Consider the following 22434-nt stretch of genomic DNA (forward strand, 5'->3'; position numbering starts at 1 on the left):
TCTAACAATTATCTCCGCTTTCACTTCTTCTACTGTTCATATATTTTTGTCAACCAGATGTCTGTAATTCTGTTTGCAAGCATATTTTAGACCCAGCCACCCAAACTAAATATGTCAGTGTTTTTACAGAGCTTGTTATCAAATAGTATCCTATAAAGTCCAACAGCCTTATTACAAATAATTTAGAAAAAGTTCAGCATGTCCAAGGAAATGTAGAGAAAGAAAAAGGCTCTCATCACAGCCTTTTTTTTTTTTTTCCCCAGAGATTTCAAACGGTGAAGATGAATATTTTCAACATCTATGTTTTGGCACACAAGTTACAGCACAACAGCTCAGGACCGTCACCGATTTAAAGGTTGAGTGGAGCAAACACACTGCAGCAGCTATTTGTCTATCAGAGCACTTCATTCAAAATCCATTCTACCCTCACATTTTCACAGTCCAGGGCTTTTAATACACCATTACTATGAAAGAATCTGCGATTAAGGCTGTACAGTGTTAGTCACTGTTTTGGATGGCATGCTGGACTCTGACGTTGCGGTGGGAGGAAATGTGTGTCCCCAGGCCACAGGCGCTCCGACCAGAGTCAGGGAATGCAATCCACATCAACATCAGCTTGAACTGATTTGGAGGTTTCATGCGATACAGTAATAAATGACCTTTCAGACACTGTGTCCCTCCCCCTCAACTTCTTTATTTCTCATCGTCTACTGCAAACTGGCATGTGCTCCTATGTCCTCATACTGACTGATTGCCGCTGTACATGAAATATTGACTTTTTATCAGAATATGAACGGGACGGGGAGGGACGGAGCAAATGTCGACGGGTGAGAAAGTATTCATCACAATGAAAGTCACAGTAGCATGGCTCTTTAGGTCCTTCAAGACTATCATTGCAGATCTGTGCTGGACATCAATCTGTTACCTCTGACATGTTGCTCTTCTTGTATCCCACCTGCACATTTTAAACCATGACGCAGAGGCTAGAAAAAGAAGTACATTATATGTGGTTTGAATCACTGCTTTTCTTTTTTAAAAAACAAAAAACTATTAGAAAAGTTGTTTTTTGTATATTTATCCAATATGCAACGACATAAGAAATGTAAGGAGGCAAATACTGTTTCACAACAATGTATTTCAAACGGAATCACCTAAATGTCTTCTGTGGCATTTAGCTTGTGATTTGTGTTGTAGAAATTGGTTTTTACCTATAGGAACACCGTTAAAAGGAAAAAGGAGATAATGTGAAACTTGAATATTCTTTTAAATAATGAGAAGCAGATTCCAACTGATTGCTTAACCTTTTCAAGTGTGACAGTGTATATTTTAGGAATAGGACAGGGAAAAAAAAGACGAGGACCCACTTGGATTATCTCTACCACTTGATCAGCGATGCTACCGAAGGAAAAGTAAGCTACTGCTTGAACCTAATCACTTTACCCTACTACTGCATAGATAAAAAGCAGCAAACCTGTGATCCGAAAAAATGTAGTATAGGCTAATTTCTAAAAGTTATCAACCATTGCCATAAGTGATTTTTGATGACCTGTATTTGTTTTGTTTTCAGGCTGGATGCTACAATCAGTGGCAGGAGACACAAACAGGCCTGGAGTGTCTAAACCTATAAAGAGCTGCTCCTGCCTGAAAACGGCTACTCCTTTTGATAAGCATGTTTGCTATAATGGCATCTGATATTTTGGTTCTGCTTATCTTGTGTTTTTCCATGTTGTACATGCATTCTACACATTGCAGACAAAAACTAAATCAAATTATTTATTTCACTGAACTGAAATAAATTAGATCTTGTTTGAAGTTACCGCCTGCTGTTCTTTTGTATTATTTGGTGTAGTCTTTAAAGTCAAGCTGCAGCAACGGCAGATAGTAGCACAAACACAAAATGGACAAAAAGTTAAAATGCCTGCAGCAAGGATTCAAAAGAAATCAATATTTAGCATTATGCATAATGAGTTGGAATGGATTAAGCATGGTGTCAAACACAGAGACAAGTGAAACCGTGCAAACAGGATAGTGTGTCAGATTTCAACAGGGCTTCAGGGCAACTTAATGCTTCTCAGGAGGCTTTAGAAAGTTTCTTACAGATTATGAACAGGAGAGGTGGGAACATAGAAATGCTGATATATATATATATATATATATATATATATATATATATATATATATATATATATATATATATATATATATATATAAACAGGAGGAGGCATCTCAGGAATAAACAACATTTAAAAGTATTTGGCTGTTGAGAAGAGAGAAGCTGTGTTTCAAGATAATTAGAACCACCAAACTTGGTTTAATAAAACTCTTAGAACAGCAAAGGACTTTGAATAAATGTGTGTTCCTGAAACTACCTCTATCTAACCTCTGTACTTCATGATCTTTGCTTAACCTGGGACAATGTTACTGCATACCCCCTACTGTCTGGTGAGTCAGCCAAATCCACTATTACCTTATTATACTACCTATACCGACTATACATCATCTAGGACTCGTAAAGGTCTAGAGGCGGGCTAATGTGAACACAGCATCTGTAGTTTGTGTACTTCTAAAAACAAGGTCTGAATACAGGAACAGCATGCTTTTTTTCATGCAGTCACAAACTGTTTTCTAGCAAATAGAATAGGAGAGCTAATGCTGACTGAGAGATCCCCAAAGATCTGCCAAGGTAAACAACGCATGATGCTAAAAACAGCCCCTGTTGCGACTGAGTGTGTGCATGTCTACAAGTGATACAAAGTAATAAAGATTCAGGGACGAAACTCTCTGAAACCTGAGGAAAGGTGACAGGAGGAAAACAAGAGGGACAAGCCTCCACTGACCCTGAACAGTCAGGGGGAATTTAGAGAAGCGAAAAAAGGAGAAAAGTCACACAGGCACAAGTGCGAACATGCACAGCGAAACATGGAGTCCTGTCAATTGATTCACTGCAGAGCGAGTTAATAACACAGTTGGCTGGACAGTGGAAATAGTTTGTGTCTGTAGGCTGTTGACTCACTGCAACCCTGTCCTGAAGTCCTTGTTATGTTTATGTTAGGGTGGTTAATTTTGCCCAGACAGTGCTTAAAATAGCTAAGTTTGCTACTCTATATGTGTTTTGTACTTTTGGATTGCCACCTGATCTGATCTTCATTAAAGTAGTCCAAGTTATCTATTTTATTCATTCTTTACTTGAAGAATGATTTTTTTTTTTCTGACCCAGGCAGATTTTTGGTACAATTATCTTATTCATTTTACTAACATGTTTTCCTTGACTGATGTTTTGTGGAGGAAGATGGCAAGGAGGGCTTTCAGTCTCCAAGACTTGGAACTGATTGCAACAGATGAAAAATATCAGTGAAAGCAAGCAGAAAAGCAATTATCAAAAGAAATTAAAAGCTTTCACACCAGTAATGAGTTGAGTCAAAATGTCATTACTTAGTCTTACCCAATTGATCTCCACGTTTATTTTTTCTACATATTTGGCCCATATACACAAGTAGCTGGTACTTTGCTTATACTTTTGTAGGTTGAAATTGTCACGGATGCTAGATTTTCCAAAAACGATGCATAAAAGCCCTGTAAAATGAAACATTTTTGGTACTGCAACAATTATTCATCTTGTTAAACATGTTTTGGGTTTCTTTTGCTTTCCGAAGATATCTATCGACCGTTGGAAACAGATTAGTGCAGCCCAGCCAAAAAATAATCCAAAGAAAGGGCAGCCCATGTGTCTCTTGTTGCTGTGAATACACAAAACAGGGTACGACACTTCTCTAACAGTGACTTTTTAAGGAAGTCATGGACTGCTAATTAGAAGTTCCTTAAAACTGTAATCAACTTAATATAAAGTAAACGTGAAAAGGATTGCATTAGTCTGTTAGCTTTATTTTTCTGGACCTCATTAAAAAGAATTTTGCTGCAGTCTGTCCTTTTATCACACACAAGTGTCTTAAATTTCTAAACACCATATTTGTATTTCCTCTCAGGGTTATAAAGCCATTAGGCAAGCAGCCTGTTCCTATTATTTTGGAAAGACAAAAGAGGCTGACTTTACCATCATCACATGGCCATAAAATGTAAAAAGTGCAACATCAAGTGCAACAGAAGTTTGAACAGATAACTAGATGAGTTAGTTGGAAGTAAGAGTCCACACTGATGCATACACGAAGTAAAATGCTCACGTTCACCAGCATCTGTTTGGCCAGCACTGGCGCTCAAGGCAAAAGCAGAATCAACCGATGACTTTGCCAAGCGTCTGTAATGGCACAAGGTCTGGCCTGGAAGAAGAAAAGGTTTTGAGGGCTTGCCAAACTCTTCACCGTGATCCATGATCAAAGGTGAGGCATAATGGAGAAGGACTGGCAGAATGTGGTGTCAAGGGAAAAGTGGGCTTTCTTCCCATGTTGGTGTGTGTGCATGTGTATGCTAAATATACTCATACAGGTGAAGAGGGGGTGAAATATCAGTACAGGTAAAATTATGCTAATAATATAAAATTGCTGAAAATAACATTCATATGTTGTTATCCATCTGATAAAATACCAAAGAGTTTGAGGAACTAATCTAAGGAAGTGGGAAGTGACAGGAATGTCCGAGGATGGACTTACTCTTCTCCGGAGATCTATGTGGTCCATTAGATCAGTAGCCACGCTTCTGCTTTCAAAAGGGGATTATATGTCTGTTATTGCCTCAGTGATTTCTGCAAATCAGTCAGAGATCTAATATTGGAGGAGACTGGGAGAGAGAGGAATCGTGAAAACCTCTGTGAATCTCCTGACAAGTGAAAAGTGGCAGCTAGAGTCTTTTGGTGCACTGGAGGAAACACTTTACTCCCAACAGTTCCACAGTAATAAGCACTGCTATGGAAGAGGAATTGACTACTCTAAATTAGTGGGGGGAAAAACAGCAGAAGTCAGGGGGTTTGTTATTTCTCTTAACGCACCTTAGAGACCAAAGTGAGTCAGAGGAAAAAACAATAAAAAGACAACAAAAAAAAAAAAAAAAAACCCACAGCTGCCAGCTTAGGTCGATGAGACTGAACAGTCTTAGCACATTGCTATTTCTCATCACAACTCTAATCTCAACCATTATTGGTGTTTTTGTGCAGTAATAAAGCAAATCTTTTTCAAACTCGTAAAACGATCCAGCCTTATGTCTTAACTTCAGCATTCATGCCATCGGTTTTCAGCTTTACCAAAAAACAATCGTCCTTGCACAGAGAAAAATAAAGCAGGAAACTAGAACCAGAAAGAATTCCAACAGAACAGGAATATTTCAGTTCCCCCCAAAAAAACTTTCGCAAAACTCCTGCTAAATGTTGAGCACAAAAAAAAGATATCACCAAAAGACATGGCTTTGCATAATAGTGCTCCAAAGAACTGACATCATAGTCCATTCTTCAAACAACCATTCATTTCTTGTCACGTGCAATGTAATCTTCAGCAAGGCCAGAATGAACCCCTACTTTTGACATTTAGAAATGTTCCATGAAATAAGCAGTAATCTGCATATATAAATCAGTAATAAAGTTTCACTCACCGCAGGATACCAAATGCTTAAAGTGGTTCCATCTTCTTCTTCCTGGTTAATTCAACTAGTAAATTTTTGATGCCATGTGGTACTCATTGACCGTGTATAAAGCTTAAATGTGTGCTCCAAGTGGTTAGTCAATCAGTAATTGTGGAAAAAGACTGATGGCCCTTCCTAAATAACTTGCTGATGCTGTTGTACGCAGTACATTTTTGGTTCTAATATGCACTGTGCAACATCTATGAGCACTAACAGCAACTCATATACTTTGCTGATATTAGATTAGATTGTTATGAAGTTGTTTCATATATTTCATGTCTTCAAACAGACATGAAATGTGTCATCACTACTCTTTGTTCCAAACCATTTTTTGCAGCTCTGGCTATATGTTTGATATTCGGAGCCCATTTTGTTGTTTGGCTGTGATCCTTAAAACTGAGTCTCAAGTATTTTGCAACCTCCAAGATATTTTCTTCCCTCATTTGACTTCTTCCCTCCTAAACTCTGACATAAATATAGAGAAATCAAGTTTATACATTAATTCCCTAAACCAAATTTTCAGCTAATTATTGGAAAAAAAAAACAGTAGGCTTTGAAGTTCACTCTTTAAAAAAATGCAATTAGGAAGAACAGATAAGCTTTTTAGCTTGCAAGAGACTATGAAGCTCATCAGAGATGGAAAGTGTATAGGCTGTGCAGTTAAAAAGTGAAGTGTGGATTTCTATTTATGCAAAACATATACAAAACGTGAGCCGGTTTGTGATTACGTGAGCACATCATTGCTGTGGTTTTGTTCTCCACTAATAAAAACCAAGTCAACAAAGCTGTTATTTCTCTGCTCACTGCCAGGAGATAATAGCTCAACACAGGACAAAAGGCATGGCATTTATAGCAGTTACAACAACATTTTCATGCATCAGGGCATGAGTTCACAGTTGGCCCTGGCAACACGTAGTCAATAGTTTTGAAACCAAAGGCATTAACACAGCAGTGGTGCACACAGTCTGCAGGTGGAAAACGATGGCTTAGAATAGGGGACATAAATCACAATAAGTTTGGGTTGGAATCAATCATGAATAATCAGATCATCTGCTTTAATTTTCTTTAAAGTGCTCTCTCAAAAAAAGCATGGGCTTTAATGGAGGAGGAGAACCAAGATATGCAGCACAAACACATCTGCTTTGCAGAGAAAATTTATGTCCTTGTCTGTTGGGAGGTGCAAATGTGGAATGAATTAAAAATAAACCGAGTAAAAGAAGAAATACATGCTGTTTCCTGGAGACAATGTGGCATAAAGAATTAAAAATGCCCAGGCTCAATCCCATTTCATTTCACCCGTTGCTCTTCTTGCTTTTTTACCCCTATTTTATGCACATTTACCCTATAGTTTGGGAATATGCAAAGCGTTTTTGTAACATAGCGGATGCATTATCTGGATCTAGAATTTTTCCTTGGGAAAAGCACATAGAATTATTTTTAGCAATGTATAACATTTAGTAATATTTTTAAGTATTCTTGAGAGTCATAAGGGCTATATGATTTCCAAATCAAAATGCTTTCACTGGGGACTTTATGAGGTAATACTCGTACATCTCATATTGTGTGTAAGATCAATATTTCTTGCTAGTCATTTCAGAAAGTGAAACGCATAACCTTAACCAGAGGCAAAGTCAGAGACGTCTTAAGTGGGCTAAGGAGAAAAGGGAGTGGACTGTTGTGCAATGGCTCAGAGTTCAGTTTCAGTTTTCAGTTTCCAGTCAGTGAAGGTTTGGGGTGCCATGTCATCTGCTGGTGTTGGTCCACTTTGTTTTCTGAAGTCCAAAGTCAGTGCAGCCGTCCACTGGGAAATTCTAGAGCACTTCATACTTCCCTTTATTGATAAACTGTATGGAGTTACTGATTTTATCTTCTAGTAGGACTTGGCACTTGCTCACACCACCAAAGGTACCAAAAGCTGGTTCAGGGACTGTGGTGTTCTTGACTGGCCAGCAAACTCCCCTGACCTGGATGTCCTAGAAAATGTATAGGCTGTTGTAAAGATGAAAATGAGAGCAACCAGACCCAGTGAGGCAGGTAACCTGAAGGCAGCTTTCAAAGCAATGTGCTTCCATTACACCTCTGCAGTACCACAGAATGATGGCTTCTATGTGGTGCATTGGTGCAGTAATTCATGCAAGAAGAGGCCCAACTAAGTATTGAGAGCAAAGAAATGTACAGACTTTTCAGAAGCCCAACAGTTCTGCTTTAAAACTCCATTTTGAAGCTAGCTATCAGAGGCATTCATTGAAATACTTCATCATATTTGTGTTTCCTGATGAGCATGAACTCTCTTTCTCAGACCAATAGCTAATATTTCCAATGGGAGTCACTGTTCTCATGTTTATTGCATTTGAAATCACACCAATCACCAGCTTCATTTCAATTGAGGTCCAGACATGCCATTTTTATGACCTTCATTCCATACCACCGCAGCATACGGTAATAATCTTCAAACTCTAATGCCGTTGTCTTTAAACTACGCTCACGGACTCCAGCTCAACAGGAGACAAGCTCCATTACGCATCCACAAACATAACCCTGCAGCTTGTAATTAGTTTGTTAATAATTTAAGTACCAATTTTTTTTCTGTTTGTGTATAGCAGAGAAGTTGTTGTGCATATAAAGTGCAGGTTCACGGAGGAAAACGAGCTCATATTTGAATTTGTCCTCATGAGATCCACTGAGGTTACAGTGATTGAAGATGTTCTGTTAGGGTGCGAGATTAAAAGTGCACACACATACACGATTGTTATATCTGCGCACTTATCAGATCTGCTGCATAATTTATGCAGTAAGCTCCACAGCAAAGGAAAAAAAAAGTGTGCATAATTGTATAAAATCATTCTGATCTGCCATTTCTGGCATTAAATGAACGATTGGTCCCAGCACCTGTCCCGGTAATTAAAACCTTAGAGATTAGTCATAATCTTGCCTCAATTCATTTAGACCCCCTGGGGGAGATTTGTCTCTGCATGTATTTGGACTCCATTCTGCTCCAAATACAAAGCCTCCTCCCCAAAAAAATCCTAAACAAACAATTTTAAATTAGGTGACTGAGTTGTAATAAAGGATGTTTTGCCCACAGGCACAAATGCTGCTGGATAATTAAGCTTCATTTCTTTCAAATACATCCTCATTATCCACTCTGGTATCTGAACAAATCGATGAAAAATATTTTTTTAAAAATAGGTTGTCGTCTCATGTAACAGGCGGTCACCTAAAAAGACAAAGATCTCAAATATTCCCCACAGCTTCAACTCTGTGAAAACACATGTTGGAGTGTCATCAAACTAATGACTCAAACAGCACAGACTACAGAGTAATTAAAAGCCAGGAGAATAATTATGAGGTCTCCTCCCCGGGGTCCTTATTGGGACGTCAGCTTCTGCTTTAACCTTAATTTTCTGAGAAACATTTTTTTTACCTAAACATTAGCTGATGAGCCCACAACTGGGCATCCTGAGGAAACCCAGGATGCTTTCCGCAGACATAATTCAGTCCTTCCCACCCAACATCCTATCTTGCCTGGTCTTCACAGAAAGTTAAATGAGTTCATAGATGCCATCTGAAATTAGAGTGAATGGGGGCAGAATGAAGCTGACTGGAGGCAAGGGTGCAGAGTGACTCAGCTGCGGTGGCTCCTGCAGCTGGCCTTAATAAGTCTCTGAGAGAGCACAACTGAGGGAATTGACAGTGCAGTGCTGCTGACTGGTGGACATTACTTCAGCGAGGCTAATTACACTCCAAGACTCCGTTGCACTGAGCCACCCAGGCCGTCAGTGCCTGGAAGAAACTGGAAAAACAACAAACAAACAAACAAAAGCTCACACATAAAAACGTAAAAATGCTGGACAAATACCACTGAACATACAAAATGATTTTGCAGGACATGTATGCTATATTTCTGTTTAGTTTTGATTTGATATCATTATTTGCTTTAAAATCATAAATTATTAGCTTAATTATTCTTAAATTGTAGTTTCCAACTCCTAGCTAAATCACGAGTACCTTTTACAAATATTTAGGCCTAGTAGCATTTCGTATTCAAACTTGTGAAAAAAATATGATCCTTCTTACTTCATACTTTATACTTCATCTAAGAAACTTTATATATTCCTATCATTATTTTGCTGTAATGGCTGCTTTACAGCAACATCTATTCTACTAAAATCAGACCACAAATAGGATAGGATAGTTTCCTAACACTGTATTGGCATGTCAGATAAGTTGAGGTTATGCAAGTAGAGTATAGAAAACACGCAGGGAGTTTCACCAAATGAAAAAAATCAAACAAGAACACATACTGATTTGTGCCGGTTTAATCACTTTTCCAACACTTGCAGCAGGTCAAACTAGACGGTTGTTTACAGCACGTTTTGGTTCTGCTGGAGATTTCTTCATGTTACAAATGAGGTGTTTGTTTTCACCGTTGCCACATGCTTGATCACTCTAAAATGAAAGAGGTACCAGTCTGATTATGCACAACTGTTTGTCTTGTGTGGCACTGGCATGGACTGGTAACCTATCAAACCTTCCCTCTCATCCAGTGGTCTCAGGCATTAACAACCTTGCAAAAGGTGTGCAACATTCCAGAGGTTTTTCTATGCATGTTTTTTTTTTTTAAACTCAAAAATAATTTTGTTGAATCCTGCCATGAATAGCAATGCTTCATTCAAATAGGTTTTTAATCCTCACACAGTTGGAGGAAATAGACCAGAAGCAAATAACTTGATATATGTTTTCTTGGGTAACCAAAGAAGAGTGGCAACCAACAGTTAGAGTGTGTCCTCTCTATTTACGGCACAATGGGGGGGCGAAATGACTCTTGTTGCGACTCTTATTATCAGCATGCTTTCCAGTTCTAATATCTATCTCAAAAGAAACTGAATCCCAGTCCAACAGCTCAAACGTCATCTGTCCTAAAGGAGCCGGTAAAGATGGCTCAGCATTTGCTGCAGTGGAGGTGAAGCGAATTGAATTCAGCCCACTGAGGATTCTCCATCATCTCCTCCTGCTGAGTGTGGAAAACAGAGCAAAGAGGCACAGGTTGATTTGTCCGACTTCTTCCTGTGGTGCCAGTCAGTTAGCAGCTCCACCAGGAGACCGGAAAGTCCTCAAGCTGTTTTTTTTTAATTATTATTAATAAGGTGAATACAATAAATAAATAAATAAATATGAGCATTTCAGGTTAATAAGCCTTAGGCAAAAGTAATTGTAGTACGAGTTTGAGGATTTGTGTGTTTGAACACTGCTGTGTTTATGTGATAATTCGAAGGTCTTATTACTCTGCATTGCTTAAACATGGCTGTAATTATAGTCTATCATTTATTTAAAATATCAGTTGACTGCAAATGATAAAGGTTAAAATAGATTTTTCAGGATTAATCTGGCAAATTAAATTATTTCATTCTCTGGGGCAAATGTAGGAAATGACTAAATATTTTCAATTCACATCTCAAGCTTTCTAATAGAAACGTAAAGGTTTTGTACCAAAAACAAAACCTTTATGTTTGTATTGCTTTATTGTGGTGATATAGGAACTCCTGCAGTTATGAAGTTTTGCTGTTAACCTCTTGGTCGCTTCCTTGATCAGTTTTTCTTTTCATCAAGTTTGGATAAAGTTTCTCAGTAATGCCAGCGTTGTCTTACATGTTCTCATTTTTTGATCAATGTTTAAAATGTGCTTTGGTATTTAATATGCTTTTTTTGTTGTTTTGAGAAATTAGCAGATTTTTTTTTTTTATTTAAATAAAAGTCAATGTGTATTCCATTTGGTTATAAACACAGCATTTATTCATACAAAGTAGTAATGTTGTCTGAATGGAAACAATTTTAATATACATAATTCTAAAACCAGTGTGATCAATTTGGAGTATTTAATCTGCACCCACCAGTTTTCTTATTAGGTTGAATTCAATAAAGGTTATAAATTGGGAAAAAAAAAAGAAAAAAGAGCCCATCTCCAGTGAAACTCCCTACTGCCTTTGATTTAGGAACAGCTTATAATTGGCTCTTACACTCTGTTATTGAACAGGACAGATGCAAAGCATGTCTGTGTGAGAACGTGTTTATGGAGTCGAGACAGGGTGCCTGATGAATCCAGCTCTAATGAAGGATCATGTCTGATTTTCCAGTCTATTTGCCCAAGTTTTCCCTCCTTGAATACAGAAAAAACAGACATCAGCTTAAGGCAGTGATTATGTGTGAGCGGAGGAATATTTTCTCCAAATTAGCAAAAGAAGCAGCCTTTGCTGACTGGATCAAATTAAGCAGTAGAAAGTACTTCACTTAACGAATGGGGGGGGGGGTGGTGGTACCACCAACAAAAACAAGCTGTACCATATGGTGTTGATCTGGGATTTCTGCATAATATTACGGAGTTCAGTCTCTTTCATGAATGCTTTGAGTTAACATTTTTCAATTCAGGATTTTGAATCTATTAACTGTAATTAACAAGCCATACAATCCTGTCCAAATATACCAAAACATAGTTTACAGCCACAAACTTTAATGTATTTTATTGTGATTTAATTTAGTAAACAGCTGCAAAATAGAGAATAATTATAAAGTGGAAAGAACATGACACATGGTTCAATTATACTGTAAGTTTATTTGGAGAATATACCAGTTTTCTACATCCAAAGACTGATTTTTTTTTTTATATCTTTTGCAAAATACCTTGTGTTCAGTCAGGTTGAATGCAGTGTGTCCTGTAATTTCTCTTTCAGGTATCTCCACTATTTCTCTCTTATGTTTAGGTTTAAAATCCTTCCAACATAAACATGCTTAAATATAAATCTTCTCATTTTAGGTCTAAAGGTTTCTTTAGGGGTGTTCTTCTATATACAGGTAGCACAGTTTACCCAATCTGTTTTCCATAATATCTGACCAGCTGCCTGCTGGTCAGATATTATGCTGAAGGAGAAAGCATTCCCTCAGGATGATGTTACCATCACCACCCAGATCACACTATAGGGTATTTTTATTCATCACAAATAAAGTTTTACCTGTTGGTCAAAAAAATACTGATTTTGGCCTTATTTCCTTCTACGTTTGCTTGGTAACCTAAAGGTATTGTGACAAAATAAAGACATTATTAAGCCTTCTGTAAGACCCGATTTAAGCATCCTGTCAGTGTTTTGCAGAGGTTAGAATTGTGAAGTGCATGATAAAAGATTAAAATTATCAGCCAAAAATATTCACCAACCTAAGCTGTAGATCTAAGTTCCTCCACATTATCGTGGTTTCTTTTCTAACAAATGCTTTTCCAACCTGGCCTGTCAACAAGGTGGACACCCAAATATTCATGGGTTTGCTGCATCTGTCCTAGATGTTGGACTGGACGGTGCTCTGAGATGTTTCATATTGTTTTACAACCTGGCCCAGTTTTAAACTTCTCCACAACTTTATTTCTGACTTGACTGCTGTGAACCTTGGTCTTCGTGATGCTTTTTGTTTTCTAATGTGACCTCACTAACCTCTGAGGCCTTCATGACAGCTGGATTTATACTGAGGTGGACTGACCAACACTGATTTCATTTAGGAGTATCAGAGTAAATCTGGCTAAACAGAAATTATGTCATTTTCAGAGCTATGTTTCATCTTCCTAACATGTTTAAATGACACACTAATTTGTGACAGTATATCAAAAAAATAAATAAATAAATAAATAAATCCCATCGAATTCAGTTTCTTTTTTTTCCTATATGCTAAAGAAAAATTTTTAATTAATCTGTAAGAGTTCTATAAATTAACATGCACACCTGTTCAAAGTGACTCATTTATAAATAGAAGTTTGTCATTTTTAATTCTAATCAATGGATTTGCCACCAAAGCAAAGACAACAAGCCCAACCACACTGATCTTGCTGCTGGCCGCTGAAAGGTCCTGGGGGTAATGTGGAAGAGGTGGGAGGTTGTTTTTGGCACCATCATATTCAGTGAAGGCCAGACAGTGACATTATGCCAGCCAGGCAGGACTCTTGGGAAAGCCATGCTAAATACCATCTACAAAAGCACAAATGGCAGAGGGGAGTCTGTGGTGATGCTTTGGGGTTACACATTTGTTTGTGTGTCTGGGTGTACTTTGAAATGTGTGCCTTTTTCTGGTGCATATTTATGCCCCGTAATGAAGGTACACTGGCAACAAGCTGGGTGATGTGCAGAGATGACATTAGAGAAAAAGGAGAAAAAGCAGGCCAGGCAGCTAATTATCTATCAATGATGCAGCAGGAAGGAGAAAAACAGCCGCTGCTGCTGTAGAGCTGAATTAATACAGTCAGACAGGGGCTGGTGATGAATAGTGAAGGTAAACAAAGGGGTAAAGCTGCTGTTCACAAACCAGCAAACATTCGAAATCCAACGGAATGATTTGTTCTTGGTGTTTTCATATAAGAAAACTCTGGGTTTCAGGTGTTTTCAGGAAGCACAAAGTGGTTTGAAAGCACTGTGTGACAGTCTGCAAACAGCATTACGCAGAAGCAGAGCTGAGAGCGAGCAGACAGGGAGAAATTTACTGAGTGATAAAAGTGTTCTTTTCAGAAATAAAAAAATGTTGATGCTGTTAGAACTGACAGTATGTTCTGACTCAGTTCTGTTAACATTTGAAATAATGGAAGGCTAAACATTTTTCTTGTACAATAGGAGATTTAAAGATCAGAAGAGCTTTGCAACAGCTCTTTAAATTCACTGTGCAAAACACAATCTTCTTCTTATGACTGTTTGACATTAAATCTGAATAAACATTTAGCATTTTACGTCCTTTGAGATAACCAAAAGCACTGCCTTTTGCTTAATCAAATGATGCTGAGGAGCACATTTTTTAAAATAGCCAGAAATTTATTTATATATTCCTTTTTTGTAGAAAAGATTTTTTTCTTTACTTGATTAAAACGTTCTAGTGTGCTTTCACGAGATTATCCAAGTAACATTTTGCTCCATTTTTCTTGGTGCAGCTGGTCAGGTTTATAATGTGTTCTTGATCCAACATACCTTTCAGCTCTGCCTAAACATTATCTATGGAACTGAGACCAGAGTTTTGTGATGGCCACTCTGAAATATTGACTTTTTGGTCCTTAGGCCTCTTTGTAACTAAATTGCCAGTATGTCTTGTATTGTCCATTTGGAGACCTGCTTGTGTTCAGGCTTTAACTTCCTGGCTTATGCATCTTTACATGGTATTTTGCTTTTGGTTTAGGGTGGATTTACACATTTCATACCAAAGAAATGTCCATTTCCAGGGCACAGAACCCATCTCTTTCCTGATTCCTAACCTATACATTGTTTGAAAACTTCAGGCATCTGCAAATTATACATATGGATGAAACATGTGCACTGTAAGTCAAGAAACATCTTTTTTTCCCCCAACATTTATGTTTTAGGTTGGTTGGAATTTCCACAGTTATTTATATTCCTTTCAAGCCATGCTCATGAGAAAAATACCACAATAGTGTTTTTATTGTCTTCAAGTTTAAACATCACAACATGAGTAAATTTGAGACACACATTTGGATGCGTTTTAAGGCAAGACCTGAAACAGACGTCTTACATGTCATCATAGGAAGATTTTGTTTATTTGATTAAACAAAATCGAACAAGGTATCAGGAAGAGGATAATAAATATCCTCAAAATGTACACTTTTGCAGTCAGTCAGTGTCATTCTGTTAAGTTTAAGTTTTGGTTAAAGGAGTTATAATCATCTTATGATATTTTGTTTTTGTGTGTGACTGGGGTTTTTCCACAACTGTTCTTGTAGGTTAAATCTACAAGGCCCCAGAGACGCTGGGAGCAAACTCTGCTTTCTGCAGAATGAAGCTTATTCTGAAAATGTATCTTAATCTTTCCATTACTCTTTCTATAGGCAATGCACATATCTTTCCACTAAAGCCAAATAGAAACATAAATGAACACTCGCTCAAGCTTTTGCAGATGAAGTCTTAGTCACATCGTATCAGATATTTGTTCTCCACATTCGGTCCAGTTCTGAAAATTATGCATTACCTAAACCAATTTATACACGGTCAAGTGCAAATACAGTTCCATCTCAGTAAACAGCCCTGGTTGATTTAATAGTGGGCTTCAGCTTATCTGCATTGTTGGCCCTGGTGCCTTCCATCTTCCTCTTAACAATACCACATTGATCTTCTGTGGGGTTTAGGTCAGGCCAGTTTGCCGACCAATCAAACACAATGATGGTCACAAAAGCAGGTATTGTGCTTTAGTAAGCAGATGGCAAGGGCAGCTAGAAAATGAAATTGGCTTCTCCACAAAGCTGGTCAGCAAGGGAAGTATGCTCAAATATTTTCTGATGGACAGCAGAGTTTACTCTGGACTTGATGAGACGTTGGACCACGAGATGACAGTGCTCCCTAAATCATCACTGACTGATGAAACCTTACACTGAATGCAACTCCGGTTCTGTGTCTCTCCACTTTTTCTTTAGATTTTTGGACCTTAACTAATGAATGAATTGCAAAATGTACTTTTATCTGATGAGATATCTTTGGGCCATAGAGCAACAGTTTAGTACTTTTTCTCCATAGCTCAAGTATGAAATATCCAAGTGTGGCTTTACACAAGAAAATAACTGGATGCCCTTGACTGTTTGCTGGGCAGCTGTCAAGTCAGTACCCTATGGGACGATTATGTAAACCACAGGATGTTCTACAAAATAATATTTTTAGATAAATATGACTGGAGACAAATGTACATTGATTACATTCTTATATATTATGATGCCACTGCATGGTTGACTGAAAAATATCTAAAAAATGATTGGACACTGTGAAACCAAGAAAATGATAACCAATTTTAGATTTACAAGGTGCCACATTTACATTGCTCTGCATATTTTAGAAAAATATAAAATAGAAATAATTTTAAAAAAGATTGTGGTTTCCAGGAAACAAAGATGTTTCTGTAGACTTAACACCACTGCATTAAACATTAAAACCTAAAGGAGATATCTGCTTCATAAAACACCATGTGTGCTAAAGACTATATATTCAACATCTGACGTTTCCTCAAACTGAAAAGTTTGTTTTGGCTCCCAAGCTTTGAAAATATATCTCATTAAGTGAAGCGGTTCAGATTCGGAGAGGAAGAGCAAGTCACAGAAATCTCACTTTGACACACTTTTCTGACGTCTTCATGAAATTTCTTCAACACGTTTAGAGCAAAATACAGAAGCATGAGTCTCCCATGTGGCTTTTGAGATATTTTCACTTGAGCTGTTTTTCCCTTCACAATGTTAATGTCTTGTGAGGTGTATGAGAGACTTTTTGAGAGCAGTCTTAAAGTTTATTCTTTAATGTCATCAACAACTCTCTTTGCTGCTCAGTCATTTGTCCATCAAGGGAAAGTATGCCTAATTAAAATATTCATTCACCTTGAAGTTGACTTTTTTTCATGGTGGAACCACAAATGATGTATTTTATTGGGATTTTAGGTGACAGACTAACAAAGTAGTGCATAAATGTGAAATGAAAAAAAAAGAAAAGATAAATGCTTTCAGTTTTATTTATATAAAAAAATTCTAAAAGGTTGGCATTCATTTGTATTCAGCCTCTTATTGTAATACCACCTAACAAAATCCATCATCAACAGCTCAGGAAATTTGATTGGGAAACTATTAAACATGCGCTCCACAAATCTAGCTTTTATGGATGACTGGCAAGAATTTACTTACTGCTCACTGAAACAAAGTGGTAAAAAAAAAAACCTCACCTCAAGCCATGTGTATGAAAGCAAACAATTGGAGGAAGGTTCTCCAGTCCAATAGCCAACATCAACATACAAAGCAAAACCAAACAAAACAATATCCCTGAAAATTAAAATTCATGGTGGCTGCAGCATCATGCTGCGGGGATGCATTATCTGCAGCAGGAAGTGGCCCAAGTTGTTGGGACGGATAGGCGGGATTAAAAACACACCAATACACCAATATAGGAGGAAAATCTGCATGGAGGCTGCAACCGACTGAGGTTTACCTTTTAGAAGAAAAAGCAACCATAAACATGCAGCCTGGGCTTCAACGAAATGTCTTAGATTAAAACATCAATCAGAATGATAGATCAAGATCAAGACATAAATTAAATTCAGAGTCAATGACAAGACCTAAAAATATATGTTGACATTAAGCGATAAGCAATTAATCAATTAAGTGCAGGGTAAATTAAAATGAGACCTATAGTTTCCATTCTGATGCTTAATAATTTTTGAAGGGCAATTTTGTTTACACAGATTTCATAATCCATGTTACTAATGACTGTGGTTATGTGTGTTTTACATTTCGGTTTTATTTATCGTTTTTGGTCTTTGTGTTTTTTTTTTTTTGGATATATAAAATGTCTTTTGGGCGCCGTATAAAATTAGGATTCATTAGTCTTATTTTCATGCCTTTATCAATATATGACGTAAAAATAGTCTCAAAATAACAATGTTACTGTTAATTTCTGACAATTTATAGTTTAGTAAAACATTGTTATTGTAACAGGCCTAGCTGATATACACCATCCATCCAATCTGTCTGAACCTTGGCTATGTTGCAAAGAGGAATAAAGAAACTTCAGAATCAATATGTCCAAAGGTGGCAGAGACAAAAAACCCGAAGGAGTCGCCACTGCAATTGCAGCAAAACGCAAGTCCATAAAATATTGATACACTGTCCAGAACACCAATTCATACCACTTTTTAAGATCTGTATTTGTAAAAACATTTGAGAACCACACTTGCTTTTTCTTCCACTTTACAATTTATGTCCTACTTGGTGTTAGTCGATAACATAAAACCCCTGATGACTAGAAAATAAATAATTAAAATTTTGTTTTGCAGCTTACCTATTCTGAAGGAGAGCGGGCCACCAGAGGTGCTTCTCACCCACATGGCTAAGAAGAGCAGAAGCGCCCAGGCTGTGAGCATCTTCTATGACTCCTCATGGGTCCTGCCCCGGGTGTGCCCCTGTCACAGCCACCTAAAAAATACAGAGAGTAACACTGAAGCATTCATGGCATCTGACAGGACGTGAAACAAGCACACTCATTCTTTTAATGTCCTACTGAGATGCGTGTTGGGAATTTGGTGGAGATGCTGCAAAACTGCTGCAAAGAGAACCTGAGGCCTATTGCAGTTGAAATGAGACTGCTGATCTCATCTTCTTTTTGTATCAATGGCTGAGGGAATTAGTACAGTTTGTATACGAGAAGGATGTTAATGTTTTGTTTCTTTTTTTTGACAGTTAAAATTCCAGTGAGTAAAGTTTATTCTGTTCCTACGAACATGTTTTATGCGATTTAAAAAAAGTGTCATGGTGTGTCAGGTTAAAAAAAGTCCACTTCTCTAAATTAAGTAAAATATCACAGACTGAATGTTTTCTATCTGTTTTGCTGTTTTGTTAATCCAGCGGGTTCAACATTATGCTCAGAATGAAAAATTTTAATTAAAAATATGTGGTTGCCGAAACTAAGAAATAATTTGAGACTAATCAATAAGACAATTTTACTGCAGGGAATCATAATAATACTGGGGAGAATTTATATGTTTTTGAAGTAATTGTCTTTTTAAATTAGAAAGAAAGCTACACGTTTCATAAAAAAAGAGATCACATTTTCAGAACATTTGCATTGACACACCAATCCTGTTCACATCACTCTGTTATGGAAACACAAAATCTGTGTAATTCAGAACAACAACTTTCTCCAAATAACAACAACTTGACTTCTAATCCTCTTTGTTTACTGAGAAAAAAACCTACATCCATAGGCTGCTGAGTCTAAATCTGGCTTTGCATTCCTTCAAAAAGATGTTTATTTGATTAGGATCTTGTGACAGAAAAAGTGCCCTGGAGCAAATAATATGAGCTTTGTGACATGGCCTGAGATGGCGCCAAAAGGGTTTTGCCATCATCAGCAAGAGATTCCAGCCTGACATTCATGGGAACAAAAGTGTGGAAGAAACACTGCGTTGAGGTAGCTATATGAAAAATAGCAGCCGAATTCGTTTGATACAAACAGGATCAAATGCATAACTTACTTTAGGAGTTTTATTCTGCCAGATTTTAAGTCTTAGTAAAGACTAACTTTGCAGATAAGACAACAACCTTCTGATATTACGAAAATTATTTCAGTAACTATTACCTGTCTCTTACATCCATTTAAAAAGGTTAAAATAATTTAGGTCAATCTGGACCCCTCAAAATAAACTGAACTCCGCCAGGACGCTGAGACCAGCACTTCCTCGTCTGACAGGCTTATCAAAAATATTCACCAAGACGTTTGTAGTGTCATTAAAGAATAATAATAAAAACAAAATTTACAAAACGTGTTAAAATTAATATTCTCGGTAATTATTGTTTCAACAAGGTGTTGCGCAACTCAATCCGTTTCGGTTCCATTAACAACAAAAAAAAAGGCGACTCAAAGACCGACTGACTAGCAGAGCAGGAGTTTAAATTAGCTAATCAACCACCGTGTGTTCAGGGGAGCGCTTATTAACAATCAAGAAATAAATATCTAGCCTGGAAACCTGATGTAGTAACGGACTGAATGTTATGTTTTTCACGTAATCTCCGCTCGGCCTGTGGGGCGCAGGTGGTTGCCACGGCAACGGGTGTGCTTACACGACAAAGAAAGAGAGAGAGTAAAAAAGGTAGGAGTGGTTATTTTACCTTTGTTTACCTTTTCTTCGGCGCATTACATGGGTTCTACCCCGATAATTATGTGAAATTAAATTAATTATATCCCATCTTCAGAAGATTTGCCTTTACCTTTAAGGGGCTCTTTGGTTTCTCCTATCAGTCTGTAGCTTCTCATATTGAGGTCATCAAACCAAAGTTCAGATCTACCATAATTATACCTGCTGGCCTCAGGTTTGCAACCAGCTTCTGACTGGGAAACCAGTAACCTCCTCCCGGTGTCAGAATCTCACTGAGGAAAAAAACTGCATTAGGTTTTCTATCACTTTATTATTTCTGCTGTAACGGATGTATATTTGCATATAAAATAAGTCAATAGAGTTTAATTTACAATTTTTATGTCTTGGTGTCGTGAGGTAGATCTCAGCCAGCTGGTGAGAGAAAAAGTCGATCTTGGTCTCAAAAAGTTTGGGCACCCCTGATCTGGACATGGCTAATGCAAATTATATGGATATTTCTCATGCACAAAAACAGTTTCTGTTGGATGATTGCTCGGCATCTTAAATCTGTGCAACTGATAGGTGGCTACCAAGAATTCATATCTTCGCAAAATGAAAACTATGTACAGTGCATGATTTTCTTTGTACTTTTTCCAAATTTTTTATTTATTACAGTACTTCATTTGATCGCTCTCAAACAACTGCTGCTTTTGTAGTAAAAGCTGACTTAAATCACACACAAAAAATAATCAGAAAGTGAATAAATGAATTAGTTGCGTCTACAGACAAAAAGTCAGCCCAAGAAAGTCAAAGCCAAATTTGCTCTTTAAGACTTCCGTACAAGTAACCAGGGATAACAACTTTTAGTGCTAATAAGTTCATTCCCAAAGACTTTAGTCAGCATGCAGTATTGCAACGACTCCTCAGGGTCAATAATTGACAGAAAAAAAGAGAGGAAAACCAATCAAATTCAAAAGATAAACTTTAAAAGGCTCTCAAAGGGAGGGCTTTGGTGTGGAAGAACTTGACTGGCCTGACCTCAACCGAGCAGAACACCTTAGGGATGAAATAAAGAGGAGACTGCAGGGATTTTCATCCAATAATCAGTGCTTGACCTCACAAATGCTCTCCTGAAAGAATGGCCAGAAATTCCCATAAACACACTCCTACCCCTTTGTGGAAATCCTTCCCAGAAGAGATTAAGCTGTTAAAGCAGTAAATGGTGGGCTAACTCCATATAAAAGATGAGATGTTATTGAAAAATGTGTTTGACAAAAGGTGGCTGCCTCTTCATTTATTAATAAGGTTATTGTTGCTCTGAATTTTATGTTTAATAACCATTTGGCTTCATTAAATTACAAGTGGTCCCAGTATTGAAATGCCACTATTACACACAGTTGCTAGAGATATTTTTAGTTCAGTTTTCACACATGAAAACTTGCAGAGGTGAGTGATTTGCATATGAAAACAATTTGTGTTTGTATCTGATAAGCATCTGGCATGAATTAATGTGAATCTTAATTATTAAAGAGTGGGTGGTTAGAGTGAACCGAGCTTTGAGGGTCTAATGTCCAGAAAGTGATGATGTGCCATTTTCAAAGACCATGCTAGAAAAACCTTCCTACATTGTACAAAGATAACACAAGAAACATCTAGCTTCTTTAGAGCTCTCCAAACAGAGTGAGGCAATTTACTGGATGTCTTAAAATCTCTTGAAACAGAAAGACGGCAAAGTCCATTCTGCAAAACTGTGACCTAATCAAGAACCTGAACAAACATTGCTGCAGCTCTTCTACAGGATGAAATAGAGTATTAATGCGAGTGGTGCGAGTTGTAAGAAAGTTTTAATGAGTACAAGATAGCATGTTTGTTCAAACATAAGATAACATCAAACTTTAGCTGCTAAGTTAATACTAGAAGTTAGCTATATCTAGCTATAGATAGCTATGTTTAGTACTCAAACTTTGACCAAAGAAACCGTCATAAATTTAATCTAAGCAGGACATGTTTCATACATTGTCACGTATTTTATTTTTGTAATCCAAATCCCATAATTTATCAAAATGTTTTAATCTGTCGATTCTTAATGCTTTTTTAAAAATACAAAGGTGAAAAATGAGATCCTAGTTAGGTAATATATATTACCTAATATATATAGGTTATCAACTCACTCCAAAACTCAAGAGTTTGTCAAATAACAGTCGACAGGACCTTTTATGGATACTGAATTTCTTCTTTGTA

At 37.3% G+C, this 22434-nt stretch overlaps 1 protein-coding gene across 4 annotated transcripts in view; it reads right to left on the reverse strand.

The window, feature by feature from the left end:
* grik4 (glutamate receptor, ionotropic, kainate 4) overlaps nucleotides 1–22434 on the reverse strand; it is a 356426-nt gene that overhangs the window by 165587 nt on the left and 168405 nt on the right. For 3 of the 4 annotated variants that reach the window (XM_044120574.1, XM_044120576.1, XM_044120575.1), the window contains one exon: nucleotides 18402–18535. In XM_044120574.1, the coding sequence (XP_043976509.1) occupies nucleotides 18402–18483 (82 nt within the window). In that variant the 5' untranslated portion in view covers nucleotides 18484–18535. Of the gene's footprint in view, nucleotides 1–18401; nucleotides 18536–22434 lie in introns of those variants that run through there. The other variant, XM_044120577.1, reaches the window with a different exon arrangement.

The sequence above is a fragment of the Gambusia affinis genome, linkage group LG06 (assembly GCF_019740435.1).
Source record: "Gambusia affinis linkage group LG06, SWU_Gaff_1.0, whole genome shotgun sequence".
In the NCBI taxonomy this organism is placed as follows: Eukaryota; Metazoa; Chordata; class Actinopteri; order Cyprinodontiformes; family Poeciliidae; genus Gambusia; species Gambusia affinis.